This window comes from Argiope bruennichi, chromosome 1 (assembly GCF_947563725.1).
Source record: "Argiope bruennichi chromosome 1, qqArgBrue1.1, whole genome shotgun sequence".
NCBI lineage: Eukaryota > Metazoa > Arthropoda > Arachnida > Araneae > Araneidae > Argiope > Argiope bruennichi.
Genome location: NC_079151.1, coordinates 83252136 through 83274192, shown reverse-complemented (window position 1 = coordinate 83274192; position 22057 = coordinate 83252136). Strand labels below are relative to the sequence as shown.

At 28.8% G+C, this 22057-nt stretch overlaps 1 protein-coding gene across 6 annotated transcripts in view; it reads left to right on the top strand.

The window, feature by feature from the left end:
* The window catches only part of LOC129971181 (uncharacterized), a 64726-nt gene extending 63801 nt beyond the window's left edge, over positions 1-925 (top strand). For all 6 annotated transcript variants that reach the window (XM_056084747.1, XM_056084723.1, XM_056084767.1 and 3 more), the window contains one exon: positions 393-925. In XM_056084747.1, coding sequence (XP_055940722.1) covers positions 393-496 — 104 coding nt within the window. In that variant the 3' untranslated portion in view covers positions 497-925. The remainder of the gene's footprint in view (positions 1-392) is intronic.
* The last annotated feature ends 21132 nt before the right edge of the window (positions 926-22057 follow it).

The window sequence follows — 22057 nt, the reverse complement described above, 5'->3', positions numbered from 1 at the left end:
GCAAATTTTACGTTAGTTATTTTTAAAAATTCTCTAACCGTATTCTAAATTTTTTTATTTTATGATGAAATGATACACATCTGGTTTAACTTGTTAATTATTTTGAGGACAAGTTGTATGCTTTACGCTTTTTAGTTAATTGAAAGCAAAATGAAGTTTCTATTTTTTAACTCTTCAAAAGCTGTTTCTTGGAAACTGTAGACGCTCCCTGCTAATCTGCCATCATTTATTTTAAATGGTTATTACTCTATATTTAGTTATAAAGCAATGCATAATTTTTATGGCTTATTTTGTATCCAGAATATTTTTCTACATATAGCTCGATCAAATGCTCAATACCAAATTTTCGTTTTGGAAAGAAAATTGTTTTTTAAAATTTGTCCTTTTTGCAGCAAATAACTGGGGACGTTGCGACAATGGAACATCGAAAGTTGGATGTGGACCTCAAGAGACTTTCAGAGGTTGTGCTGATGTTGCCATTGGTGATTTTGAGTAACGACATTTTTACTTACATTGAGAAATCTCCAGTCAAAAAGACCATTTCTGCTATTCCTCCTAGAAGACAGACAACTCTCCGACCAAGGTACAGGCCAAGACCTCACTGAGATTGCAGTTAATTGACTGAATTAAATATAATTGGCATCTGTTTTTAGCTGATGAGAAAATGGCCATCGATACTTTTGGGACTTTTTAATATCAGAACTGTTGAATTCCGAATTTTTTTGCACAAATTGTGTTATTCATTGTCTAATCCGTTTTTTTTATCATCGCTGGTTGATGAATTTTTGTTCGTAATTCAATGTTCTAGTTTACCTATGTGGTTGTAGTTGATTTTACTGTTTCTACATTTTCAATTAATGTTATTTATTATATCAAAGCTGTGTCAGTATTTCGTTTTGTGGATATTTGTATGTTTTATACATGAAAAATATTTATTAATTAGGTGATATTTTTATAATTGCTCATTTTTCATGTGAATTTTTAAAGGAAATTTATTGCATAACACATAACGTAATTGCTTCATTTGTAAAAAAAAAAAAAAAAAAAAAAAAAAAAAAAACACGCATCTTTGGACAGTAAATTTTGTAATACTAAGTTCGAAATAATGTGTACATAAATGATTTCAAACTTTAAATACAAAAGTATATAGTATTATCTTTATGAGGAGCAACTTGCTTTTATTGGATCAAAAATGATTTAATACGAGTTATTCTAAACTTAAATAATTCGTTAATTTAAATTTTTTATGGGTAATGGCTACAGTCCTACTTATGATTAATCGTCTATGGTAATACCTGAAATGGATGGAATGTTATTTTATTATTCATTACTTGTAGAGTGACGATCACACACACATTAGGACTAGAAACTTACTAATCGAACCTTGTTCCCAAAGTTTTCATCTTTTAACATTTAAACTGAATATCTCAAAAGATGAGAGTTCGTTTCCAAGAGGTATTACAATATTTGAAAAGATAAAAACATTTTATCTGATCAAGATACAAATTTTCAAATATTTCTCATCTCGCCTATCTTCAGTGCGCTGCAGAAGAGAAAGAATAAGTAAACTCAAATTATCATAATTGAAATTCTTTAGATTTAATTTCTTGTTACTTCAATTAACTTCTATATTTAAAACGTTTCTCTTGGTCATGTATTAGGACCCCATTATTGATACTTGGATATATTGCAGGTCCAAATTCCAAAAAAAAGGATGATTGGAAAGAATATGCTCGCATCTAAAAGTTTTCGAACCCTGTTCAATGTTGTAGTAATTAGTGCTAATTACTCCCTCAATTAATTTTGTGTTAATGCAAATTCGGTCTCCTACATGTAAATGAATGCTTGAAATTTTCAAATTGGATAGATAACAGCATGTTGAATAGTGGAAGCATATTGATTAAACTTCGAACTTAGTTTTTGAAGATTATGTGAAATCTGGAAACGATTACTTTGAGTCGAAATCCTCATTTTAATGAGGGGTAAAAGCATTAGTAATTGGGGTAGAGAAGATCAAAAGCGACTCTTTGGCTTGCTTTAAAATCCATGCAAGATGAAAAATAACTTTCATTCGAAATTTTTATAAAAATTTTGGAGTTAAGTTATTGAAACCAAATAGATGAATTGGTAAGATTTCAAAATTTGAACATCTTTCGAAATGTCATAAAAAGATCACAGGTTGAATTGAATTAGTATACAGTCTGGTTCAATCTGCAACCTAAAACTATTTGACTCAAACTTGTTTTAGTTTTCCTTTGATCTATGCGAAGGACTCCTAAAGCAATTAAAAAGTTATTACGCAACATTACCAAAACTGACTAACATTTTTAATGAAAATAGTTAATACCCCATCTTTCAAAAGCAACTCGTGTAGTGTTATCCTTTTTTTAATGTAATAAATCTATAGATACCATTCTCATAATATATTACATGTTTTGAGAAGAAATGTTTACTATTTATTTGCAATTATTATTTTAATATACGGGGTGGCTATAATTAAAGTTTCACTTTGAAATGGTCACCAATGGGAAAACTGCTAGACCAAATGTTAACAAACTTGGTAATAGTTTAAAGGAAGTCATGGGAATTTCTTCCGACAAAAAAAAAAGTACAAAAACTCTGGACCGGGGGAGAAATTGAGCTGTATGCAATATTGTTAAGCAAGATAGGACATGATGACATGGGTTTAAAATGTGTTTAATTATTTCTGAAACACAAAGCACGTTCAATGTGGGGCCCACCATTTTCTGAAAGCAAGTTAAATCGCATTACTGCATCCTCACCAGTAGCTGTTAGCATTTCGGGAGGAAAAATACACACATGTTGGTGTATCGCTTCTTTCAGTTTCGCCAAATTGTTTAAATTATCACCATAAACAGTGCTTTTGAGATAACACACATTGAACATGCTTTGTAGCACGTTTCAGAAACGATTAATCATATTTTAAACCGATGTGTTCATGTTCTATTTTGCTTGACAATATTGCACACCTGGTGGTGAGTTTTTGAACCTTTTAGGCAGAAAAGAACTTCCTATTTCCTTCTTTAAATTATTACTAAGTTTGATAATATTTGATCCAGTTTTCCTTTTATGGCTACTTCAAACTGGAAATTTAATTACAACCACCCTGTATTTCAAATCCTCGAAATTATTTTTAAATATGCAGAATATCTGTAGACGCTTACTCTGAAAAAAGGTTAATAGTGCGCACTAAGTCAATCAATATTTTCCCATTCAGCATAAGGGCACAAGAAACTCATAAGGGGAGAGCTGCTTATTAACTAACCAACTGGCTCATCGGGAGTAATGCGTGCTAAAAGTTTTAATATTTTGTGTGATTATATCTTAATGGCTTTCTCTCTAAAATATTTTTACTCCAGATTTTCATAGACATGTAACTCATATTACAGTAAAAGTTATCTTGCTGTTGTTTCTTATGGCGATTGCCATGGACAAGCCCGCTGTTACATAGACAGCGATTTTAAGCCGGTGGGGAAGCGTCCCTTATTTTTAGTAGCGCCAACTAGGGGCAAGAGTGCGACTTTGCCATTCACGCATCACTCATTCGCTTGCACAACCCCTTTTCACAGGAGGGCACATTCACACATCCCACAGATAGAACAGAGGAAGAACAGCAATGCTCGAACCCAGGACGCCCATATCACGGGGAAGACGCTCTACCCCTATGCCAGAACGCCGGCAAAGTTAACTTGTTCAATTCAATGCATTATGTTTTTTCCTAGTTAACTTTCTATACATATCAAATAGTATCAAGAAGAGAGCAGCATTGTTTAAAAATAAATTATAGCATGATTTTCAAGTTAAACCTTAATTGTACAAAATTTCATAAAAAACACATCTTTACAGAAATCTGCTCAACGTGCAGTGGGGGAGGAGGATTGAATCTCCGTATCATGATAATTAGCAATTGGGAAAAAATTCCAGTTTAAAATATTATTGGCAACAGTGAAGACGATTTTAATCTTATTTCAATGAAGAAATATATTGTTATAAAATGCGCTTAAAATATTTTTTTAAAAAAAATTGAATATAAATAAAAAAATAAAACTATACTATGAAAAATTGTATATTGAAAACTTATAAACATGTGTAATTTGAATTTTCAGACAAAGTAAAAATCATTTTTGTGCTTAAATATTTTTTGAGATTATAGAAGGAAACGTCAAAATTTCGCTTAATTTTTAATTGATTGTACCGCTAATTAAAATTTCAAAAAATTTTGATGTACATTAACATCTTCAAAAGTATATTTGTACCAAGTTTGGTGGAATGATTTGACCTATAGAGCACAAAAACACACACTCTCATTCATCTTTATTATTAATAGAGTCCATAAAATCTTATACACTTATAGCTTCATGCTCCCCCAGAATAAAAAAGTTTTTGACATCAGCTCCAGGAAGCGATAAGTCTCCGATCAGGGCACTTCCATTAATTTTTCGTCTGCATATTACTTTAAACCCTATAAAATATGGTCTATTAATATGCGATGCATTCATGATTAAAAGCCTTGGTTGCTTATAAACCCTACCGCTAAAAAAATAATTTCAAACGTCTACAGGCCCAAATGTACTTGAATACTTTAGATTGGGCCTTTAATTTATTCATGCATCAGAATAAGAAGCTTTTACAAAAGCACAGAACTAGAATTTAAATTTATTAATTCGTCCATCGGCAGTGTTTTCATTTTTCAAGTAATGTAATTTCATATATTTAAGAAAATTAAAATTTTAAAGCTGAAGTCATTATTTTTGACTTCTCCAAAACACCAGTTTTCAAATTTCTTCATAATTTCGGTAATACTGTTGGAAATAAATTAAAAATCTCCTGGGTTTTTTTTGGCGACATCGACAGTTTTGTTTTTAAAGACTTGAAATATATATTATTAGTTCTAGTGAGTTAGCATTAATCGTTGCTGATTAACTGCAATGATATACTAATTCGGATCATGGATTGAATCCTCTATTGAAGAAATTTAAATGTTCAATTGCTGCATTTATACGCATGCGCTTATTTATAATATATAGTAGTGCGTGAGAGGGGCTTCCTGTTATGTATGCAGCAAGTATATTACGTTAAGTATTGCTGTAATTTTTTTTTCCTTTAATGGTTACTAATAATTAACTATTTCATGTAGAAATAAATTTCTAAATTTTATTTTAAGAATGCTTTTATTATCACTGTGTGGATATCCTTCTTTAAAACAGAAAGCTAAAATTATCAATTTAAGTTAATTCTTTTAATGAGACCAGGCTCATTAATTATTCTCCAAAGAGTTTATATGGACACAAGACTTCACGCAGCCGATTGTTTTGCAAAATAAAACTATTTTCTCTTTAAATGCGTAATTATGTTTGAATATAATTATGCAATCTTTTGTGCGTTAATAAGGATAAGTTACAGATCCTTTAAAATGATGCCGAATTCTGTAGCATGTTTTTTTTTAATTAATAAGTCAATCCTTGTGCACCACAAAGTACAGCACAAGGCTTACAGAAGTAAGTAGAAACAACTACATACATAGAAAAAAAATATGTAGTTATAAAAATAGGGATAAAAACAACAGGAAAAAATAAACAACAAAACTAATTAAAAATTGAAGTAGCAAAGGCAATGAATTTACAGAATGAGAAAAAAGCCATTTTGTGGTTGACCAAAACATGAAGTGGAGGTGGAAACTTAATATTACAGGCATCAAGATCCACAATAAAATCTCTTCTCCCTTCAGTAAGTTTGGAGCAATCAAAAAGCAAGTGTTCGCCATTTTGAACTACACCCACGCTGCAAAAGCACAGATCAGTGTTCGATAATCCAAATTTCTTGAGATAGTAATTGAAATTACCGTGTCCAGTAAGAAATTTTGTTAAGTGAAAATCACTGAAAAAATGCTTGTTATTCAGTCTTTGAAAAATTGTTGGGAAAAATAATTTGGTTAAAGAGGCAGTTGATGAATTTTGGTACAGCTCGTTCCATAAGAAAATGGTCTTTTTGTGATCCTCATTACGAATGTGAGATTTGGGGATGCTCACAGGATCAATGATGTTTAGTTTTGTAGCTTGCTTTGCAAGCCAATCGGCTCTTTCATTCCCTAAAATGCCAGAATGACCTCGGACATGAGAAAAACAGACACTAATTCCTCTTGCTTTAAGCTCGTAAAGAGTGATTTGAAAATTCACTACAATTTTGTTGCAGGAAGGAATATTACTAAGCAATAATAAGGATGAGAGAGAATCAGTACAAATAAGGAACCTGGATGACAGAGTACAGTGGTTTACGATCCATTTGACCGAGTTACTGAGTTGTGTAGCATGTTAAGCCTCTTTTTTTCGTGTTCCATCATCACTCATGTTTGTTGTAAAATTTCATTAAATCCTGAATATAAGTTGGTGAGAAATAGTGGAAGTTGTCTTCACATGAAGATATTGAATAATATTAAAAATATTGAAATAATATTAAAGATTATTTTGTGCTATTATTGAAATCTTAAAACTCTTTCTCTGAACTATCAAAACTATAGGAAGATTATGTTCGTGGATGTGACTTCTCAAAGCTTATAAAATTGATTGTTTAGTGGCGTCATCCAGCGGCATTTACTATATTCATTAGTCTCTAGCTAAAATATGTGCATGACGTTATTCAGGGTTATCTTACTTTTTGAAAACGAATGACGATTACGATGTTACTCATATGCGATTTTAATATTTAAAATCTCCATTTTCCGTAATAGAACGAAAGTAAAGACATCAGCATAATGGTTTAAATATTTATGCCAGCATTTTTAGTTAAAATATTAAAATTTAAAAGATTTTATTTTATTTATTGAAGTTTGCTGCTGATTATAAGATCAATGATGAAACACGTTTTATTTACCACTTGAGCACATCCTATATTGTGAAATTCATTTCATTCATTGTCTGCTTTTTATTTTTTACGATTTTAACAGCTTTCTAAAAAAATTAATAATGAGAAAATCAAAGGCATAATAAATAATATTTTATTCTTTTGTTTCTGCTGAACGTTTCAGGTACATTTTAAGGTATTCTTGTGTGTTTTCATGCTTCCAATGAAAATGTGGAAAGGAGAGATTTTTAAATGTTTATTTGTCGGTAAAATAATGCTAAATGCTTATTTGTCGTAAATCTTGGAAGGAAAAAGAATTTTAAGAAAAAACAAAAGATTCAGGTGATTCAAATCAATGGCGAACTTTTTGATAAAAATTCAAAAATAATTTGAAATTGATTTATTTTTGAATTTTGTAATATTCTCTTAGAAGTTTTAAATTCTGAAATTTAACCTGTGGTAAACAAATCTATTAAATGATGCAAAAAAGTTAGGATTTACTAAGAAAAACATATAGACAGAGTAAAATTGACTTTCATACTTCAATTATACATAAAGTAATTTCGATTCTTGGAATGTAATTTTAACGTGATATCTCCGCTCATTTTTTTAAAATTAAAGTTAAATATTTTCGTATATTTCTAACTTTCCTAATTTTTTTTTTTTTTTTTTTTTGAAAAAATAAGGGGGTAAGAGAAGCATTTAATTAAGATTAAATTTTTGTAGAATATTCCGGATGCGCCCAATTTTGCTCAGTTTTATTCATACTTCTAAAATTTAAAAATAAACATAAGTTTCCGAATATAATCATTTTGTATAAAAATGCCATGTGAAATAATCCCCAAAGTTCATTTGAAATGCTGCTCTACTGCTATATATTGCATAGTTATTACACTATCAGCAATATTTATGGATTCATCTCAAGTATCATTTTTTTTATATGAATGAACTTTTCAAGCCTTATGTGATGAAAAATTTCTCAAATTGCCGTTTTAGTACCTTTATGCCCTGAAAATTGAAACTGAAATTCGTGAAAATAATATTAAATCAGACAATCCTTCATAAAACATAAAATTTTTCCTCATAAAAAAAAATGGCTTTTTGTCGTGGTGCCATCTCTTATTAAGATGACGTACTAATTTGTTGTAATAAAGTGGAATTTGATTGAGCACATTTAAATGAAGTAAATATAATGAATTTCTTCATTTTGCGGCCAAAGCGCCCTCTTTTTTAATAATAGGCCAAATTAGTTTTCCTATTAAACACAATTTTAACTTAATCAATTTATTAGTGATTTATTTAATTTTTTTTATATTTACAACTGTGTGGAAAGTATACGTTTTTAATTATTCATTTATATTTCAATATTTATACAACATAAAAAATACATAAAATATAAAAAAAAATTAACAGCAATTTTTTAACGAATTCTTTACTTTTAAATAAAAACACATATAATCTGTCATAATTCATTATTATGACCAGAGCCGGCCTTCTCTTCAAAGGGGCCTGGGTGCAAAAAATCATGTGGGGCTCTAATTTTTTTTCTGCATATATTATTAATGCATATTTGTTTAATGCGTTTTTTTTTTTTTTTTTTTTTTTTTTTGCTAATACATCAATTACTTCAGAAAAATTCCAATTTTTTTGCAATTTCTTTTTCGACGCTTAATACAGCTAGTGCATTTAAACGTTCTGAACACATGATTAACCGAAGATAATTCTTTCTTTAATTTTAATTTGCTGAAAGAGCGCTAAGCACTTGCTGTAGTAACTGGCAGCGTAAAGAAAACTTTTAACACAGTTAAGGCAAACACCTTCAATAGCTCTTAATCTCTCAGAATAAATTTCAATATTTCTGGCGTCTTTGTGGTTTCTAAAGGTTTAAGACTGAAATCATGTATAAAGCTTAAAGGATAAATGTAGGAAGAAGGTATATAAATTATTTATATCATCATTTTTCAAAATATTAAGTTTTTTCATGTATTAAACAGAGCGACTTAATCAGATAATTGATCTTATCATTAAAATAGTTTGGTATGGAATTTTGAGTTTAATTTGGTTGACAAATGAGCGTCCAAAATGCATATCCAGTTTTCTTCGTTATTCTACGAAGCACTAAACGCTCATGTAAGGGATTTTGAAAATGGGTGCTTCTTGAATTGATATTTTTTTTCTGAATTAGTTTCGCGTGAATTTTATATTTCAGCATATTTTTGAGCGTTTCTTCTCTTTTTCTTTCACTTTTCTTTTACCTTACACTTCCTTTGTTTAACTAATTACTACACTAATATGAGATGGCAATTTACCTCAAATACAGCACAGGGTAGAAACTTATTTCTTAACATATTAAGTAAAAAGGAAATTTGTTCTCAAATTTTACTCAACACATTTTTTACAAATTTTAATCACTTTCAATCTTGATCGATAGTATTCGTTTAAAAACCCACATGAAAAATCTAGTTAACATTCGAAAAATTATATAAATTAAAACCCACATAATTTAATTAAATATTAACTCCCCTTTTTGCCCCCTCTAATATTCTATGCTTGATTATTAGATTTATTCCATTGTTAACTTAGTAATAATCATTGGTTATATTTCAGTTGTTATTGGATGCCGAAGGTTTCAACAATCACTCGTATTATTATTGTTAGCAGAAATTTTACTGTTTAATGTTAAACAAACGCACAAAATACAAACAATATAATAGACGAAACAATGAATCTACCTTCTGCTGCTCTGTTAAGAATCATTTCTCTTTTTGCAACTGATCGTTGTGTGACTTTTTTTGCTGAGCTATGCTTGGTGCGTTTTTTGTACATTTCAATGAGGCTACGGCCATCATTGGATGGATCGTCTTGTGGACGATCTTGGAACTGTTGAAATATTACATGTTACCCCACTTACCCTCAATCGGAGATCTGTTTTTCGATCCCGATTTGGATCAAGATGTTGATACACCATCTGATCCACCTGCGGCTAGAGTAGAATCCGTCCCAGTGGTTCGCTCTTACACGGTATTTAGGATTTGCCAGGCTTTAGAACTTCCAGTGAAACTGGCTCCATCTGCAATCCAGAAGTCTGATATCACTGTTGTAGAATCCTATATGGTCTACAAGCTGTGTTCTGCTTTGGGTTTGCCTGCACGGATGGCTCCTGTCGGAGTGCCAGTTGTAGAATCCTTTGCGATCTACCAGTTCTGCTTAGCCTTGGATATTCCAGTGAGATACAGGTCGCAGAAGGACACAGTTTAACATCAAAACTGTCCTCGGCTGCCCGATGCAGTTTTCAGATCAGAACTGTCTTCGGATGTAGCGATGGAGGGTGGGTGGGTCCCTGGGCAACGGTGTAGTTCTTTGGAACTGCATCGGCTAAGAGGCTACTCAAGTATGAAACAAATAATAAACTTTTTTATTTAGTTTGGTAAAACTACACACCTAATTTTTGATTTTGATTTTTAATGCCCCAAAATTTCATTACAGGCATCAAATTCAGAACGTGTATTTATGGTAGCACAACTTCAATGTTTTTTTAGATATACGTAAGAATTATATATTTTTTATCCTAAAAAATAATAAATAATTTAAAATATGTATTTGACAAAGAATTGTTGTAAAACTCACACATACAGAAAATCAGTGGCGTTGACAATCAGAAATCTGATGGAGGAATCTTATAATGACTTGAATTTGAAAAATTATAGTGACAAAAATTTACAAATTCATAACATAATTCGTCGCCATATATTTATAGCCAGTTATGACAAAGTGGATTAAAGGGCTTATGGACATTATGAGAGATTACATAATTAAACTTCAAATATATTATTAAAAATTATCATTTTGCAATACTTGTCATCCAGAATGTAACATAACGAATTAAATGAATGATATTTCAATACAATATAAATAAGCAAATATTTTTATTTCAGTTTTTTAATAATGATTTCATTGATTCAATGTAAAAACATACAAAGTAATTTTAATATTTTTAATTCATAGAATATGGATTTTTAACCATCTGTATTTGGTAATTATGTTAATAATATTTTATTTTATGTTGACCTGTCTGCGGTCCTTCTCAACCTAACAGCCCTATATAGCTGTCTAATCTGCCGAATTGAAATTTCAACCACTTAGTTGCGCAAAAGTATTACACAATATTTTTACAATTTTGTCCATTATTCACAAAACCGTAAAGTATCAAAAAAGTTTTTAGAGAGAGTATTGTTTGCAGACTAGTGTTGCGGAAATTATCCGGTAGGTGTTCGACAAAAAAACAACAACATGCTGGATAATGAAAAAGACATTTTATTCTGTAAATATTCTGGGAAACACGAACTGCAAGTAATAAAAATACAGCCAAGATTTTTTTTGTAGAAATCAGCAATAAACAAGCATATACAGATTACTAATCAAATTGTAAAACTTGATTTCTCCAATTCACAAAGTGATAAACACCCCAAAGAAAGAATTGGTTCTGCATTTGCCCGTCTCACCTTATTTAGTTTCCCACATGGAATTTTTCAGTAGAATCTACAAATCTCAGTTTCCAATCAAAATTGAGCCATAATTCCAGAATCTTTCAGAACCTTTATTTTTCTTACCAAAGTCGTCTAACTCATCGTTATATCTCCAAATAGTCATCAAAATTGTCACTAGCATACCATTCCTTATGAATCCCTATCTTTCTAGAGATAATACTAATTAAGCAGTAAAACGATATTACAGATTCGAAGCAACTGCGCTAAGTTACAATATCATTTTATTATATTTTATATGATTTTATTGTTAAATCTTTTTGTTAAATAATTGTTTAATGTTTTTATTGTTAAAATAGATATTTTTTTTTCTTTTGTTTGACAAATATAATGCAATTTGAGAATATTTAAAATACTGAAAGAAATGGGCGTAACTTGCAAAATAAATATATCATAAAATAGCTTTATTTTTTTGTTATATTTTTAAATTAATCGTATTCTTTTGATGCTGCGATAAAAAATTTTAGAAAGAATAAATGAAAAGCAATAATTATTTTTCGTCCTTTTAATATTCCTCTACAGAGTTAAGGAAGTCATATTTAAATATGTAAAAGTGTATGCTTTGGTCGTAACTCAACATCTAATCTCTAGTTTGTTGTAGATGGATACATAGAACTTGCTATTCAAAAAATAGTTTAAATGTCATAATTAATTATATTTTATCTTATATAGCTGAATAAATATAAAGTTGAAAACATTGCGCAGTCTGAAATGTTATAATGTTTTATATTTGTTTCACTGTCCTATTTATCAGACTTAGTTAAACAATTCTGAAAATCTAGTATTTTAAGAAAAACCCAACTTTTCTAGAAATTAAAACTGACAGAGTAATAAAGCTGCGAATAAGAGAATTATCTACAGTGACACAATTAGATTTCGCAAAGAGATATTATATATTGCAAAAAGAAGTGTTTTTGGAAGCAGCTTAAAAAATATCTGCTTTTAATATTTCCCATTTTAATTTACAATAGGTTTTTACTCTTAAATAATTTTATTTGCTTTACTTAATAGTATGAAAAATAAGGCTAACTTCCCCGTGATCTAGGTGTCCCGGGTTGGAGTCCAAGTTCGGGCATGGTTGTTCTCTACCCTGTGTTCTATCTATGAGGTGCGTGAATGAGCCCCCCTGTGAAAAAGGGTTGTGCAAGTGAATGTGTGCGTGTTTCTACTTCATATGAACTAGACGTCAGACTTCTGCCCTCGGGTCCTCAGGGGTCTTTACCCTCAGAATCTACTGTGCAATAAAACTTGACTTAAAATAGTCACGAAACAAAAAAAAAAAGAATAAATTATTTCCTTTAATCGCTTTTGCTGATCAGCTGGTTCATTGGAATTTTTGATTAAGTTTACTTCCAATTAAATTTTTTTGTAGATTTTCTACAAAAAACATTTTTAAGTCAAAATTGTGATAGATAATTTTGCTTCATTCATTTAATAGACTTAGTGTAAAAAAATAGCATCTGTTCTGTATATTATATATATGAACCATTCTTATAAAGTAAGATTTCATAACATCATAATGCTTAAAATAGTAATAATCCTGTTCATTATGTCTTCTAACTTTCACCTGTAATAAAATTTTGTTATTTTATCAAGAAAACTACATAGATATAAAACAGAATTCTTCTTCCCTAAGTTTCAACGATGGAAGAAAAACAAGCTACTAAATAATCGTATTTGAAGAAACATTGAAAAGCAATTTGAATTTCAGGGCGACAACATAATCTATAATTGGAAATTGAACAAAATTAATTTTGTTCAATATAATTTAATATAAATTAATATAATTTTAATATAAAAATTTAATTTTAATATAAAAAACTGCAAAATTTATGCGATCTTTAAATTAGTATCAGTAAAAAGAGGATTATTTAAATTTTCAAGCAATGTAGGACTCATTTTCATCATGCAGTTATATTTTCGCAAGTATACGTGAAAAAACGCTAAATTGTTGCTTAAATTTTGATTACTTAAATTTAAAATATATATATATATCTCTTCGAGGTGTTTTCAACCTCCAAAGTATGTATGTACATATATAGAGAGATAGAAATATATACATGCCAAATTTAGTAACCCAAGGTCAAAAGGCCTGACCTATGGAGAGCCAACACACACACACATATTCTCCTTTATCAATACTTGAGACATTATTTATTTTTTACTTTTATTAATAATTTGAATTAAATGAATGAATGAATAAAAAGCAAGGGATTCAATAAATAAAAGCCATTCCAGTGATTTTATTAAATAATTATGAATGTACAGTTATTTTCAAATATTTGATTTCATAACCTTTATATTGTTTTGATACTTTTATTAATAAATGACACTGCACAAAGAAAAATTAAAGAATTTTTCTTTATTTAAAAATATAACTGACATATTTCCTTGAAAATAAATATTTACAAAAGTGACACACCAAAAACAATGACATATTTTTGAAATCAAAGTTTGATTCAACGTATGTCGAACAAATTATTACAAATAATGAAAATAATTTCATAAAAATTCTTTCAAAACAATGTTAAATCTTCTTTTAATATTTCATGATCAACAATGGCAATGATAACGGTATCTATATTTGTTTCATTAAATACCAAGTATAAATATTCTGTTAAATGCAAATTTTATAGGAAAAAGGGAGTAAGGTTGATGTCAATGAATACAGAAGATATATTTTTTAAAACACATATTTTGTAAACGGCGCTAGTAAAGTATACAAAGTCTAAAAAAGTAAAACAGTTGTCTTCATTTTTTTTTTATCTGATTTGGTCACATTTTAGAGATAGCTACACACGCCGTAGATATATAAATATAAATATAAATATTTTCTTTTACTTTTCTTTAGAACGAAACAAAAAAAAAAAAATATGCTCTTCTTAGAATTAAACCAAGTTTCTATAGAAAACTTTCCGCTCTTATAAAATACGGGACATCATACAGAATAAAACAAAGACTATTGCAGGAAATTTAATACACATTTTTACTTTAAGCAATATAGTTACGAATAACATCTTTTTTTGAAGATTCTGAAATATTCAATATAAAAATTCATTTTGTTATATTATTTAATGCGTAAATTGTTTCTAACATGATGATGAACTTTATACTATTTCGAACGAGATGGACTGCTCCAAAAAAAAATCTCATTATCAAGGTTATTATATTTTTAAAGCTAGAAATTACTTTTATTAATATTTATTCTACAGTATTAGATTACATCTTGAAGTTTTAACGATAGCCACTCAAATGATTATATAACTTTTATGTTCTATTTTGCATTTGTTGAATAAATCTCATTGATTATCGAAAACAGTCTAATCTTTTTCACTAACGGAATAAACAATATCGTGAGAAATAAAAATAAGATATTGTAAATTTTTTTCTTCTATATTCTTAACAGATTAAACACCAATCGAAGCATACCACTAAAACTCTATACATCATCCTTATAAAATTTCTTTTAAATTTTAATTGATTTTTCATACACTATATGGTCTATGGAAAAATAAGATTAAGCACCTAAAAGAAATATATATGCATATATATTCACCTTATTCATTCTAGAAGATGCAAAAAATGAAAAACATAATATTTTTCATATTCATTGCATTTATATAATATGCATTTCATGTGGAGATTCAAAATTCTGTTTGGTAAAATGAGAGAGAGAGAAAAAACTAGCCGGAACAATATATGCACGCCACGAAATGTCGTCCAAAAAAGCTAGAAAATATCAAGCCAATAAAGTGTAAAAAGATGTTTTTCACTTATACGAAACATACACATTTCGAGTTTCACAATGGCTGTTTTTAGTTTTTATCGTTCACAATTATTCCCAGTTCACAGCAAAGAAACATGAATTGGCAAACTCTTTCAAAAGTATTGGAATTTGCTACTGCAATTTTGTTGTCATCTACTAATCTATGCAGACGCTAGAATAGAATAGTTTATGAATGCTCAGTATTGGCAAAATGATACCTGTACTCCGCAGGAAATCGAAACGTTTAGTGACTAGCGCTAAAATCCTATTACAATGATGGCGAAAAGTGCCCTCTAACTCATCCGGATGGCGTTTCCATTTGTATTTTTCGACATAATATTACCATAATATTATTTACAATAAATATGTGAAGCGAAAAAAAATCCATAGAAATTCAGTCAAATGATGTATTAACGAATCATTAAAAATCTAACCATTAGCTAGGTTTTCTTCCTTGCAACATCCATCTGAGTCTTGGATCTTTTCTGATTCGATCCAAAGCCTCTTGGAAAGTTTCACCTTTTATAATCGTAGGCCTCGGGAATAATGTTCTCTGATCCTTTAGCACTCAGATGATACCAAGATGTTGTCTATATTCGAAATATTTCTCGAGTTATAAATATTTTTCTTGAATTACTTTCATTGAAAACTCTAGTTACGGTGCTTTTAAAACTCATTTTATGAAGAATGATATTTTTCTACTATGTTGCTTCATTCAAACAATCATAACTCAACAATTAATTAACTAAATACAGTTATTTATATATCAAAACAAACTGTATGAAATAGCGGATGTTTTGTGCCTCAATCAAAGTAGTATTTATAGAAATAAATTTTTAATAGCTGTTTAAAAGTTAAAATTACAGAAAAAATCTCGCTTTTTCTATTCATCGTTGATGAAAAAATTGTAAAAAAAATAACTATCTATTTTTATAATTTGATTGAGGCAGAAAACATGAAGACTAATATTAGACATAATTTCCAACTAGAATTATGTGTCTGTACAAATTAGAATTTAAGATATGTTTCAAAAAATAGGCTAATTAGCTCATTAAATATTATTTAATTAATTAATAATTAGTGTAATATGGTTTTTTCTCACTGAAATGAGTTTAAACATATATTAATAACCTACTGTGAAAAAATTGGATTTTTAAAGTTAAAATTAAAAAAAAAATCTTCAAGTGTGTACGTACACCTTAAGGACATAACTTCACAAAAAAATACTGAAAAGGGAATGCTTTTAATTACTGTAACAGTTATAAGTAAGAGGTATTTCAGCGGAGAATTTTCTTCTGACCGATCCATATTTTAAGTGACAAGATTGTATAGAATGATTCACTATTATTACTGAAATATTTTAACTAATAAATAATTAAGAGAAAAATCAGAATTTTGATTTATTTCTATTATTTACATAAAACATGATATTTTCTTATAACAGTATTTCCTGCTTTAACTTTTTGAAGAGGCAGGAGTAATGGCGTAAATGGAGGGAAAGCATAAATAGTGAAATAAAAGTGCTATACTCGAGCCGAGGGGTGGAGTAAACATTTCATAGATGATGCTATTGATATGACGGAATATTTTGTTCTTATTTCTTGCATTTGTCTGAAATATTTAATACAAATTAATTGCACAACTCTATTTTTGTAATTCCTCCTCTCCACTTATTAGAAAAGCTATTAACACATTATGCTACCCAATTAAAATATTATGAAACACATATATGAATTACATTTCATAGAATGAGTACGGACTTATGTGAGATATTATAAATGTTCTTTTATTTTGTATGAAGCAATTAAACATTAAAAAATCAGCATTATATTTAAAGTATTTGACACTTACTGCAGATTTTAAAAAGTTATATTGCGTTTTGCCAAAATATGTTATCGTAAACGAGTTCCTGCTTTTTTTTTTATAATGCACGCCTACCCTTATAAGAGTATAAGGCCTAGCATAGAACGGTGGGGAGCATTTCCATTCATTATTCCAAAATGGAAGTAATTAAAAAAATGAAGCACTGCCTCTGCTTGACCTATAGAAATGGAAAGAAAAGGTGACTATATTGCTCAACCACTTAGCATCGATAGTACTTACATACACAGTATTACTAATAAAATGTAATAAACGTTACATACAGTATCAATACAATGATTCAAAAATTTTACATGATGAACAATCTAGTTATAAAATGGAATCTAAACCTTAAAATATATAAAAATACTCATTTCCTCAATGAGAATAGAACTCAAATTTAACAGGTCATAGCATTACAGATTACTCCATTGATTTAAAAAAAGTCCATTGTTCTATTGATAACCAAAGAGTTTTTTTAATAAATTCCCAAATTATGCGCATCTGTTTTCAGGAGCTGGGCTTATAAGATAATTCTTTGCAAATATGCATTCGAATATATAATTATCCGCGTCACATGGTTCGAATTTTTGCTTGCATCTCTTATTCTTAATGTTGTTTATAATAAAAGTTGGTTGGTTTGTTGGTTTTTTTTTTTTTTTTGGCGCAAAAGCCATGCTGCGCCAAGCAAATGTTTATAATAAAGGATTATAGTATATAAGTATTATCAAAATTATCTTTTTGTGCCTTTAACGTCATTCTATGTATAACACCCTGTTTCTGGTTTGTTACGAAGACAAGTTATTTCCTGTTCGGAATAATTAGAATGCTATAAACAATCGAAAACGTAAAATTCAATAAATGTAAAGAATTTTTAAGACATCAAGAACCTAAAAAATCTGATGCGAGTAAAAGTGTTTGTATATCAGGAAAACTCACCGTGTATAGGAATGAAAAAACTGTGGAATGTATTTTTAACGAATAATTGATTTCTTTTTTCTGGGGCTTTATTTTTGGTGATGAAAGTACGTAACTTACATGCATTCCACCACAATACAAGCCATCATCGTCGTAGTTTTTAGGAGTGTCATATCCATGTCTCCACATACTTGAACGCGATGGTGGCTCCATCAAACGAGCATGGCTCCATATGCAATGCACGCAACCAAGTAGGAGCAGGATTTTAAACATCATCCCATTAGCTTCTGTAATCATTATTCTGTAAAAAAATATCATCTAAATTAGATATAAAAATGCAATAGAAGTCAAAACGAAACTTCGGAACTTTTAAGCTTTTGATCTAATATTTGTATAAACATTTTATTACATCACTCTTATGCTATAAAGAAAAATTCAATAAAATTTATGAAATGCTATCAATTAATAACTAAAACACCAAACGAACTTGATGAATAAAATTTTTCATTTGATTTTTTTTCCCTTCAGTTTGATTAACTATGACAAGATTTAAACGAAAATGCAAGTATGTGAATATGAATTTGATAGTTTGGCTATGTTTATTTTCGAAGCAACATGAGGGTTATTTAAGGTTGGATCTCGAAATTTTGAATCGTGGACGTATAACGAGACCGGCACGCATTTCTTGAATTCTATAATCCTGAACAACAAAAAATTACTTAGATGCATTTTAGAATAAAAATGTAATACCAATTCAAATCTGTAAGCTGTCTATCTGTTTATTTTTCCGTGTGTGTTTACATTTGATATTCAAAAGTGCAATAAAGTAGATAAGTAAACTTTTATAATCTTTTACATCATGATTCTAGATTTCTATCTTTCTTTGAATTCCGGTCAATTAACTGGAAGATATTCAAAATGCATACAGGATTCCCTTTATCATACGACAAATGTGAACATGAAGTACAATCTAGGGAAGTATTGCTGTCTTTGATGACCATTTAATTTGCTGGAATTTTGGTTGCATTTAATTTAATTGGAATTTTGGTTGCCTTAAATCTCTTATGCCTAACTAGATATTATGCTTTGCTCAACGAAATAATTTTAAGCATCAAATTGTATTGGGCATTAAAAGCGTTTCATTTAATTAGGTTTGCATTTGTTCAGTTTAATGTGCACATGAACATTCTTACGAGTTAGACGGATTCTATTTAGGCACTTTTGAGAATTATTCACTATGGGTTATGAAATTTTTTGTGCATGTATATTAAAATATAAATACTTCAAATTTCTGAAAAAAGACAAAAAGACTTTCTATAATTTTTTTAAAAATTCAAAATATTTCAGGCGATTTAATTTTTTATTTTTCTAATATTCTTCCCTTGTTACTCAATATAAATTTATTTGGAACAAAACTGTGTATAATTTTATAATTCCAATTAAGTGCACATTTTTTAGAAATATTTTCATGCACACTTACTGAATTTTCATAAAAAAAATTTGTTTTTCTGAACCAAAATTGATTTTTAACTATCTGAAAAAACTCGTAATTTAAAATCCATAACCTATTTTCTTTTAATGTTTAACCGAATTTTTTATTATCAGTTCTATTTAATTTCTTCAAAACTTAATGCACCTCCCCCTCTAGGCCTTTCAAAAATTTATTTTTGTTGTTGAGCGTTGTTTATTGAACAATACATTTTATAACACTATTTTAGTTGAATATAAACATACATTTTGGTGATGAAACGATAAAAAAAAAATTGCATGTTTTTGTCGATTATTGCTTATTTCCAAGTCCACTGTTCGCTTAATAGAATCGAGTTTCATGACACCATAGTGCCGCCTAAAAGAACATAATTGTCCATGTAATTTATCTGCAAACTCTACATCGGCTTTCAAAGCAATGTAATTTCCTTATTTTTGATCCCAAGGTAAACTGCGGATATAAATTTTCTTCGACAGTTTTAAACAATGAAAGAATCTCAGAAGATGAAAAATTTGATATATCAGTGAAAATTTCTGTTGTTACGTTGAAATAATTAAGCCTATCGCTCGAAAGCCATTCAAAAAATAATTGTTGAAAAATTGTCAAAATTTAGCAAAAATGTGCATTGCAGACAAAAATTAAATTTTTTCTACTAATAAGACAACTTTTTTCATTTTAAAATAATATAAAATTCCTTATAGTGAAATAATATGTTCGGAAATGGGATTAAAAATGGGGGGAACGATAAAATCTCACTTAAATTTTGTTTAATTATTATTTTACTATCATCACTCCCCAGATACTCCTTCGCACCATATGAAATAACGTAACCTCTACTACGCCAACACATATGTATTTTCCTTTATTATTAGCAGGGATAAGAGAAAGTGGAAGGAACCCACTCTTGCCGGTTTATTTTCATATTTATACTTACTTTAAATCAATGAATAAAATTAATTACTTTCTAAAATCTTTTCAATTTCAGTCGATTTATCATAAAATTAGCTAATTTGTTTTTGAATAAGTAATTAAGTGAAACACATTTTTAATTTTATAATTTATTACAAGGATTTCAAACGTTTTCGTAATTTGAAGATTAGTCTTAGAAAATTCAACTTTATAATCAATTGCAAACAACATAAATAATATTATATATAAAAACATAGAAAAATTACTCATTTTATTATTTAAAAAAATCAATCAATAAATATAATGTATAATCAAAAAATTCATTTTTATTCAAATTTAGTATAAAATTATTGAATAAGAATTTTTTACAAAAAAATTGCTGATCATCCATTTTTACTCAATGCAATATATGAAACGAAATTTTGGGAAATTAATCAGTATTTCTAAAAAAAATTTTTTAAAAAAGGGATAATTTGATGCCTACGCATTTTGAGGCTTCAACAATTTGTTGCCTTCAAATCACTTCAAAACCTCAAGCAAAAACAACATCAACATCTCTCTTGATAATAATAATATACTTTCAAGCAATTATAAATAACTGGTGATAATATACTTCCAAGAAAATAAAATAATTTGGAAATTTTTTTTCATATGTTAATAAAAGAATTCTCAAAATATAAATAAATAATTACGTAATCGTTGTCTAATAGCCAAACTAAAGTCAATTATTTCCATAAATAAAAAGAAAAAAATTGTAAAATATTGAAGTTTTTGTTTACTTAAAAAAAAAATCGAAATTTTTTCAAAGTTATTAAAGATTAGACCTTTCTATCGAATAAATAATTGAAATGTGGTAACTCTGAAAAATTGTTTTGGAAATTCAGATTCAAAATACGATTAATTTTAAAACAAAGGATATTGAAAATAAAAAAAAATTCATTTATTAATTTTTTCAAATTTCTCTTGAAATAAAGCGCATAATCGAAACAATAAAAACCGAAATCATGTTTCATTTAGAATTCATCAATTAAATATTGCAAACGATGAGTTTTATTTAAATTGATGTGAAAAAGTATTTAAAAAAGAACTTCAGAGATTGATATGTATGATTATGCCATTCAGTATAATATATTAGAACCCTTACCTTGCACAACAATGGATGATGAAGATGAGCGGACACTGAAAGATGAAAGGGTCCCAAACACCTTTTAAAGTGGAAGGAGGTCTCTTCTCGACAGCCTTAATCACTCACAGCTCAAGAATTCTGAAAGTTCCGTTCTTAGCAGGTTTTTCTTTTTGGAACAACGGAACCCTAATTAATTTTCTTCCTGTTACCTGGGGAAAGGGTTTGTTTTTGTTTATTTCTGCTATTTGTACGTCGTTAGTGGCATCGGTGTGACTGCTGATGCTTCAGTTTGGAAGTAAACTGGTTTAAGTCTGACATAAATTTTTGTTCTTTTTTAAAGCAAGTTGTAACACTTGTAAGCAATTTCTCTAACTGCTTAGGATAAAAAATGAAAGAGGAAGTTTTGTTTTTAGATGTTTGATACTCTAGTGTTGTTTTCAGTTGGTTGCACAATTCTTTTAATCGCTTTTAAATTTATTTTTAGTTCTATCATTTTAAGTTCCATGTAAACTAAGAATTATGGATAATATTTTTCATACTACGTTGTAAAATTCCAATTTATATAAGTGGGAGTATAAGAGGGA